Source organism: Chelmon rostratus, chromosome 24 (genome assembly GCF_017976325.1).
Source record: "Chelmon rostratus isolate fCheRos1 chromosome 24, fCheRos1.pri, whole genome shotgun sequence".
NCBI classification, from domain to species: domain Eukaryota; kingdom Metazoa; phylum Chordata; class Actinopteri; order Chaetodontiformes; family Chaetodontidae; genus Chelmon; species Chelmon rostratus.
This window is the reverse complement of record NC_055681.1, coordinates 12,686,469-12,696,098: the sequence shown is the minus strand read 5'-3', so window position 1 is coordinate 12,696,098 and position 9,630 is coordinate 12,686,469. Positions and strand designations below refer to the sequence as shown.

Here is a 9,630-nt window from a genome sequence, read left to right as displayed (position 1 = left end):
GTTTGAAATATCTGTGAAATGATTATTCATCCTATGATCATCATGACTTTCATAATTATTATCAAGGCAATGTTACTGCACTAATAACTGAGCAGGGAGGCATGAAGTTAGGATAATACTACTTCCTGCTACCAGAGGACGCTGACCCAAAATATCTTTTACATGATCATTGTCGTGAAGAGAAACGCCTTCTGTGGTCAGCAAGTATGCATTCCTATCTTTTACTAGCAGCTTACTACTGACTTATTAGCTCCAGGCCCATGGTGGTACACAACCTCACCTCCCCACCATTGCACTGTCTCAGTTTCGCCCTCTGCTGTTGAATGGCAGAACAACAATATTATGTTTACAGGGAATTTACACGTTTTTCAAGATAATGTTTTAATCCGACATTAAATCAAAAATAGTTCACTTTTTGCTACATTAAATGGAAAACATTAAAAATCTAGCACAATGAGTATGAAACATGTACATACAACAAATTAATGATCAAATAAATCACAGTCCTAATGAGACATTTAAGATCAAACATGTAAAAAAGTTACAATGTAAAGTGTAAAATTTGAGCCTCACAAGACTATATTTATTTGTTTAATATTAAAGTTTCAAAATCCAATTAACACGGCAGGGGAACAAAAGTTCCGCTAGTTTTTCCAGGGGAACGTTTTCCGTGGAGGCCCCTACTTTGAGTATAAGGAAGTGTTGAACGTGAAGCAGACAGTGAAGAAATCCGACAGAATAAGAGATCAAGGTAACACTCAAACCTGAAATATTTCGTTATTTTTCATGTCACGTTATTATTTTTCATGTAAACATGTATCGTTGCTGTTCGTCAAATGGAGCTTAAGAATTACACTTCCTACTTTGGCGGTGTGTTTTCAAAATGAAAGCGCAGCGAACATTAAACGCTTATTGCGTTCACGTTTCGTTTGTGAGCAGAATTTCCCTGTAAACCGCTTTCAAAAACACAAAATTAGCCTTTAATATTGACTTGTTAGTCGGTACATATCCGTAACTTCTCTGGACAGACCTGTCTGGACAACACAGACGTCATATGACAACAGAAACTTTTATTTTGAAGGAGTCGGCAGTTCCTAGTTTTCTATTTGACAGCAGCAACCGTGAATTAAATACTTTCAAATGTACGATTAGTGGCAAATAATTAGTAAAATGTGGTGTACTTCTCGTTAATTTTGAACGTGGTAAAAAACAAACAAACAAACAAACAAAAAACACGTACCACCATGTTTAGTTACTTCTTATTCATATCTGTTGAGGCTTGTCTGCTGCTTGTAGTCTTCGACCAGTTTTGTAGTTTTCAGACATGTCAGGACATGTCAAGACCAATAATCGGTAACTAGAGTTGTTTATTTATCACTGATTTCAGGTCAGTCTCCTATATGCATTGGAGGAGCACATTCTGGCTTTCTATACTGTTCACTTTTGCCTAATTCTCAATTTTACGTTTGTATTATACTGCATCAGCCACATTTAGCATGGGCCACCAGTGTGACAACAACAGAAAAGACAAAAACAGATTATTTATTACGTGTTATATATTATTTTCCCTACTGATTTTATGAGGAAGTTATTTGGCCATTGAGAATCACTCATTGATTATCTGATTACAGTGTACTAATCTGTATCCTGTAATTGATATCATTGTAGTGCTGCAAATAAGTATTTTCATTATCAAAAGGAAGTTTTATAGTTTAAATAAATAAAAACGTCTTCATACAATATATTTAGTAGGTGGATGTTACATAATAATTATAATAATATTTTCACGTCGAAGCTGTTGATTGCTGATAATCAGATCTTTAAATTTGAACTTTGTCAGACAGAAAAAATTTCCCACAAATACTTTTTGTCCTTCACATTTAGACCCTTAGAGGACACTAAAATGTCACTGAACCAAACCAATAATAATAAGTGTAAAATTGATTGGAGCTGCAAATAATGATTCTTTTCATTATTGAGTAAGCTTCCGCTTATTTTTTTTTTTTTTTGATTCACCATTTGGTTTTTAAAATGTCTGAAAATAGTGAAAAATGAAAAAAGCCCATCACAATTTCCAAAAGCCACAGGTAACGCAATCACATCGCTTCTTTTGTCAGACCAGCAGAATAAAATCCAAAGATATTCATTTAACTGTCACACAAGAGAAATGAATGAACCTTGTCACAATTGAAAAGGTTGGACCAAAAATGATTTAGCATATTTGTTTGAAAAATGACTTAAAAATTAATTGATTATCAAAATAATTGCTGATCATTTTTCTGCTTTTCCTGTTTCATCCTTATATGATTCATTCATTAGAACAAATGGACTATTTCTGTACTATTTCCAAACTGCAAAGTACATAATTGATCTGCCAACAGTGCACTGATTCTTATCTCTGACACACATTACAGATCTCACAATGGAGGGAACTTCCAAAAGTGATGCTGCAGGCCCGCCCTCTGTTGCTGCTGAGGTTCCTTTCCTTCACCTGTGTACCACTTTAGAGAAAATCCAGAAGTCTAAACTCCGTCCAGACAAATCCAAGATCCTTGGGGATTTTATTGGGTCATGGAGGAAGTTTCATTCTGCCCTCCACAAAGACAACCCCACAACAACAGACTCTTTCTACCCAGCTATGCGCCTCATAGTCCCCCCGTTCGAACGAGAGCGTATGGCGTATGGCATCAAAGAAAGCATGTTGGCTAAACTCTACATTGATGTATTAGGCCTGCCAAAGAATGGCCCAGAAGCCAATAAACTGCTGAACTACCGTGCTCCAACTACATCCCAAGGAGAAGCTGGAGACTTTGCTGGCATGGCGTACTTTGTGCTGAAGAAACGGTGCACCAGTCAGGGAAACCTCAGCGTCAAAGAAGTCAATGACTTTCTGGACTCTGTGGCCATCAACAACGCGAGCAAGCAGAAGGATCTTGTGAAAAAGAGTCTGCTGCACCTCATCACCCAGAGCTCGGCTCTTGAGCAAAAATGGCTCATCAGAATGATCCTGAAGGATATGAAGCTTGGGATCAGCAAAGAAACTGTTCTCCAAGTCTTCCACCCAGATGCTGCTGACCTCTACAATGTCACCACAGACTTAAACAAGTTGTGCCAGCAGCTCCACAACCCCTCCGTGTCTTTAAGTGAAGTCTCTATCGGACTCTTCTCCGCTTTCAAGCCTATGTTGGCAGCTGTGGCGAACATTCGCAATGTGGAGAAACAGATGGGGAACAGCCCTTTTTACATTCAGACCAAGCTGGATGGGGAGCGTATACAACTGCACAAAGACGGCGACGTGTACAAGTACTTCAGCCGAAACGCCTTTGAATACACCCAGCAGTTTGGAGGTTCCCCACTGGAGGGCTCACTGACACCTTACATCCACAATATTTTTAAAAGCCACGTTGTAAACTGCATCCTCGACGGTGAGATGATGGCATACAACCCGACCACTGAGGCCTTCATGCAGAAAGGGAGCAAATTCGACATCAAGAGACTCATGGAGGACTCTGAGCTACAGACGTGCTTCTGCGTGTTTGATGTGTTGTTAGTCAATGACCAGAAGCTTGGCAAAGAAACTCTGAAGAAGCGCTATGAGACCCTTCAGACAGTTTTCACCCCCGTCAAGGGAAGGATACACCTGGTGCCAAAGACCGATGCCAGAACCATGCAGGAGGTGGTGAATGCCCTCAATGATGCCATTGACGACAGAGAAGAGGGGATCATGGTGAAGGATCCTTTGTCCATCTACAAACCTGACAAGCGGGGGGAAGGATGGCTGAAGATAAAGCCAGAGTATGTGGATGGCTTGATGGATGAGCTTGACCTGCTAATTGTTGGTGGCTACTGGGGGAAAGGGAGACGGGGTGGTATGATGTCCCATTTCTTATGTGCCGTTGCCGAAGCTCCAAAGCTTGGCGAGAAACCCTCAGTTTTCCACACTCTCTGCCGCATCGGCTCTGGCTACACCATGAAGGAGTTGTATGACCTTGGTTTAAAGCTAGCCAAGCACTGGAAAGTCTATCGGAAAAATGACCCACCAGCATCCATCTTATGCTGAACAGAGAAACCGGAAGTTTACATCGAACCCTGCAACTCGGTCATCATTCAGGTCAAGGCGGCTGAGATAGTGGGAAGCGACATGTATAAAACCAACTGCACCCTGCGCTTCCCCAGGATTGAGAAGATCCGTGACGACAAGGAGTGGCACCAGTGCATGACTCTGGCAGAGCTGGATCAGTTCCGCAGCAAGGCATCTGGGAAACTGGCTTCGCGGCACCTTCGCATCGATGACAGCGAACCACAAAAGAAGAAGCGCAAGCTGCCAGCCAAACCCAAGAAGGTGGTCGGGATCATTGACCACTTTAAGCCCCAGGACCTCTCTGGGGTAAGAAAAGAGACGGATATGTTTGAGGACGTGGAGTTCTGTATCCTGAATGGCACAGAGGATCACTCCAAAGCTGAGCTGGAAAAGGGTGTAGCCAGGTAATGCTCCACTCTGTTCACCAGCTAATTGCTAACAGTATCTGTCTGCACTGGTCAGATAGCATATAGCATACAGTGGGTTTATAAGACCTTTTTTGCAGAAAACAGCTGTGTCTGAAAACTACATTGATGAGAGCCATCATAAACCACTGGTCATACCAGAACAATTAAGACTGTAGCAGCAAAAACTGATGGTGCATTTTATTGCTTATGAATTAAACCTGTTTATTTCTTCTTTCAAAATCACATAGTCACGATTTAAAGTGTCCTGTCACGAATAACTGGTTATTGATGTTGTTTTCTCATGAGGTGTGGAGGTATCGTGGTTCAAAACCCGGGACGGGACACCTACTGCGTGATTGCCGGTGTGGAGAACATGCGTGTGAAGAACCTGATTTCGTCCGACCAGCATGACTTGGTGTGGGCCGCCTGGTTGCTGGAGTGCATGGAGCAGAAGCAAGTGGTCCCGTGGCAACCGCGTCACATGATCCACATGTCGCCTTCCACCAGGGAGCACTTTGCCAGGGAGTATGACAGTTATGGCGACAGCTACTTTGTGGAGACTGATGAGCAGCAGCTGCGGGAGGTGTTTGGCCGGATCAGCAGCGCGGAAGTGTCCGTGAACGTCAGCCAGGTGGAGCAGCGTTACGCCTGGGAGGACCTTCCCACCAGCATGTTCAGACCCTTCAAGGTTTACATGGACTGCTACGCCAACATAGGAGACCCTACAACCGCCATGCCAGCCACCTGTTTGGACATCAGGGCGCTGGAGTTTCGCTACCATGGAGGGATGGTGATGCAGAAGTTAGAGGAGGGAGTCTCTCATGTCATTATTGCAGAGGAAACAAGACTTCTGGATTTACGGACTCTGAGGCGCTGCTTTAGGAAGAAGTTTAAGATTGTAAGAGACTCATGGGTGACTGATTCAATCACAGCAGGGTATCTGATGAATGACACTGACTACTTAGTTTGACGTCTTCTGGTGGAAACACAGGGTTTGGTGAATAATGCTCTTATAGCTACCTTTTTAATTAAATCCTAATAAGATTAGCAATAAAGTATTTAATAAAAGTCGGAAGAGAAAAATTCAGCACTGGCAAAATCATCGTTAAGGGTGAGATAAGAGATGTGTTTTAAAACTACACCATATTACAGGAATGTTACTTCTCAGAGTTTTATTTTTTGTGTTCTTAATGAGTGATTAAGGCTCCTTGTTGTTTTATTATTAGTTTTAAATATATGGGCCACCATGACAGTCAGGAAGGCCATGATTGGTTTTCAATTTTGAAAGTTAGAATAAATTCTAAACCAGAAGCTGATTGATCTTTTTTTTAGATACACCTTCCTTGAACTTTTAGCCGAGCTGTTATTAACTGATTTTTATGGAAAGGAAAAGAAGTGTTCCACTTTACCAAAACTGAGGGAATTTATTCTAAAAACTTGGTCTCATTTTCTGGGAATATGAGGCTTAGTAGTACTGTTTGTGACATGTAAAATTGGAGTCGCGCAAAAAAAGGGAGTTGTGCTGAGTCCTGAACAGACAGCTCTCTTTTTGTGATCTGTGCCTTTGTGCTTTTATGTCTGTGTAATTGTATATTAAATAGCACTGTAATAAATATCTTCACTCGGTTTAAAATACAGGAAGGACTGGTGTGACAAATTTGTTTTCAGCGATGAACTGAAATCGAGCGGCTGTGAAGTGATGGCCTTTGCCTCGGCTCTTCAGCGTGTATTCAGCAGGCAGGGAGAGACCGAGGGACACCACAGGGGTACGTTAAAACCGGTTCAGCTCAAGGCCCTCAAAAAAGATGCCTCCATGTTTTCCCTGTCTTCAAAAATGTCACCAGTGTTCCTTGGGACTCATTGATATGTTATAACCTTCATTACCATTGCCTCTAGGGTGCAGGTAGCTGCCTGTGGTGTCCTGGGTGTTGTTGTGCGTAAATGCCGCATGAATACATTGTCAAAGTAAAAGTGATGAGGTACCTGTTCCTAATCATATACTGTGAATAATGGCCCTCGTCGACATGTTGCATTGTTTCCCGTAGGGTTTGATTTTTTGTAATTTTCACATTGCTGTTAAACAAATGAATTAAAATTCTACCTTGGCACTGTTTTAGCTGATGTAAGAGATACGCCGCTTTTGTCAAAAACAACACAAAAGCATAAAATAGTTAAGAGCAAAATGATCTTCGCTACTGATTAAAAGAAAAAAAAAGTGCCTCAGTAAGCATTCTGCTACCCGTCGCCCACTCTGGACTATTTCCAGGTGATGCGGAGCGAGTGTTTGACTGACAGGCTTTAATTAGACGTACTCAACTAGTGCTTATTCCAGTGTGGCTTTGTGCATGTGATTTGTCGCTGCTGGACTCGGAAAGTCTAACTGGTGGTCCTCTAAAAGGACTCGCAGGAACAGGTTATCAGTCATCTGGAGATGAAAACAGCAGCCGTGCAAACAGCCACTGAAAGCTAGCATTGCACAAATACTATGTCCTAATGGGATAAATGCTCTAATTAGGCTGGCTGTAGCTGTTGGAGAGATGGAACCAGCGAGCACACTGGACACAAGCAGAAACAAATGGTTTGGAAGTGGCCTCTAGATGTCCAGTGGCTGCATGCACTCAGCTGAAAGAAATGAGCTCCTGCAGAGACCAAACAGAGGCTCGTGGCTGCAGGGAAGGGCTGTCTGCAGCAATTAGCGTGGCCCACCTTCAATGAAGAAAGTCAATCAAACACAAGAGAGAATCAAGCTCCATTGTGTGTCATGAATAAGTGGTCATGAAGTTCCTAAACGTTAGAATATATTTGAAGATATCGAACGTAAAAGTTTTGAATTGGCCTTTTATCTTTATCACAACTCTGCCAAGTGTTTCGTGCATTTTTAAAAGCGCCCCTGTGCTTCAAAGAAGAAGCTAAATGTGTCCCCCTGCTTCCAGTCTTGATGCTAAGCTAACTGCCTTCTGGCTCTAGCTTCAATGAACAGACATGAGAGTGGTGTAAATCCTTCCATCGAACTGTTGGCAAGACAACTTATAAGTTCATTTCTCAAAATGTCGAAGTATTTCTTCAAAACAAAGAAATTTCTGCTTTTGACCTTCATCACTGGTTGAAGACAGGTGAACCGAAAAGGCCTGAAGAGGCAACAACATCCAGTAATTCACAAAACATGACAAAAATTACAAGAAAGTCTCAAAGAGCAGCATAAGTACACTATGTTTTATCTGGTTTCTATACTGTTACTCACTTTGTGACCCCTCAGATTTATCTTGTGACCCCTTGTAGGGGTCCCGACCCATAGGTTGGGAACCATTAGTTCAATGTAGACCAGTTTCGTTGTTGAAACTTCAATCAAAAGCTCAGTTTCTCCAGAACAACGGGCTTTCACTTCACTGCAGCGTAGCACAGGATTATTTACCCCATTAGAAACAGCTTTGATATAGTTAAGAAAAGTTATTCAGTTAAAGAGCCACACTTATGTTTTTGCAGTTTTCCCACCTTCCATGTAGCTGCTTATTTTCAACCATTTCATTACTGTTTTGAGATTTACTCACAGAGACTTGCTTAAATGAGGTAATCCATCACAATCAACCTCATGTCTGCTTGAACTGCTGTCAGACTTGTCTGTGAGTGGTAATGGAGTTGTAAGCACTCATTGATTTAAACATCTGCGCTACTGCGAAACAGTAACACAACTTTGGCAAAAATGGAAGCAGGCTGTTGGCCGTGATGGATTAGCAATCTGAAGTAAGTGCAAGTCTTAGCAGGCGGATTTTTCGCAGTGTTTACAGAAGTAAAGAAGAACAAGTGGTGGCCAGGAGCACACAGTCTGATGTCTGAGACACAACCGCAGCCTGTGCTGTTAAGAACTGGTGGCTGTGTTGTAAAGTACACTTGGTTTAAGATGGGCTAAAACATGCAAAAGCATTGGTGGTCTTTTAAAGGGAAAACAATTTTGAGGAGAGCATCTTGCCTGAGGCTGAAACCAGGTGAGTACCAACCTGTGTGACTGGTCCGGTGTCAAGTCAACAACAATATGGGCTATAATAAGTCTGCTAGTGGTAATTTTCAGAATAAAACAATTATCACGAAATGTACATACCTAGTCAGCTCGTTTTATGGTTCAGTATCTTCTGTACAGCTGCATGTTTTTGCTTTTAGTAGTTTTTGTCTTTCTTTACCTTTTGTACTACAGACCTAAATAACTGAGATCGTGTTTATTTTGGAGTCTCACATCATACGCTTTCATTTTGAAGTCACAATTATTACATTTCTGGTGACACTTTAGCTGACTGTACCGGACTTGACACGCATTGGTACCGAGGGATGCAGTGACTGCGGTGCGCGCGCATAACGTCAGAGACGGAGATGTTTCGTCAAGTTATCAGCATTAGATAGCACAATACCGGATGTTCTGCAATTGGACTATCAAAATGTCATACCATGGGTAGCTCAGTACGTGGTTATTTGTGCAAATAGTTTATATGAACAGCAATTGTATTGTGGTTCAAAACACCTTAAATATGACACCCCCCCCCTTGCTTTTTGAGCTAAACAGTGCAAATTTGTAAAAATCAGCAAGACTGCTATTTGTTTTTTGTATATTTTAAATTCTTTAAAATGATGATAGAGCAGCTAAAAGCATTTTAAACGAATGAAGATCCTGGTAAAGCTTCATCACTGGTTCCTAACCTAGTGTCAGGACCTCCCCAAGGGGTCTCAGAGTGAATCTGAGGGGGATAAGAAAGGAAAAAAAAGTTTTCCATCAAGTAGAATTACGTTTGTTTTTATTTATTTGTCAAACTTTACCTTTTTTCCCTACAAAAAACTGGATAGTTTCACCTCCTCTGACCTCCAAAAAGAAAGTGAAACAACCCATGTATGACAAATCACTCTTTGGTTAAACTGCTCACAAACTGATTAGGAATCGCAAACAGACGCTGCTTCATGTTACGGATGGTGTAGGTGACAGCGCACAGGGAAAAAAAAATCACAGAGTTAGTTGTAGCACAAACCAACACAAGCCAGCTTGTGACCTTTATTTTGAATGCTGCAACCGGAAATGTACCAGGTTAACGCTCCTGACTTGACGCAGCTTCCTGCAAACACACACCGTCTCTGAGCGAACATGGCGGCAACTTGACAACG

At 41.7% G+C, this 9,630-nt stretch overlaps 1 protein-coding gene across 2 annotated transcripts; it reads left to right on the top strand.

Moving 5' to 3' along the window:
• The first annotated feature begins 679 nt into the window (after positions 1–679).
• lig4 (ligase IV, DNA, ATP-dependent) lies at positions 680–6,114 on the top strand. Of its 2 annotated transcripts, none has more exons than XM_041966238.1 (3): positions 680–751; positions 2,415–4,485; positions 4,795–6,114. In XM_041966238.1, exons 2-3 carry the CDS (start codon positions 4,142–4,144, stop codon positions 5,456–5,458), a joined length of 1,008 nt encoding a protein of 335 aa, XP_041822172.1. In that variant the 5' UTR covers positions 680–751; positions 2,415–4,141; the 3' UTR covers positions 5,459–6,114. The 2 variants fall into 2 exon arrangements, 1 of the variants encoding a protein (XP_041822172.1); XR_006008021.1 differs by having other exon boundaries at positions 686–751.
• Positions 6,115–9,630: the final 3,516 nt, after the last annotated feature.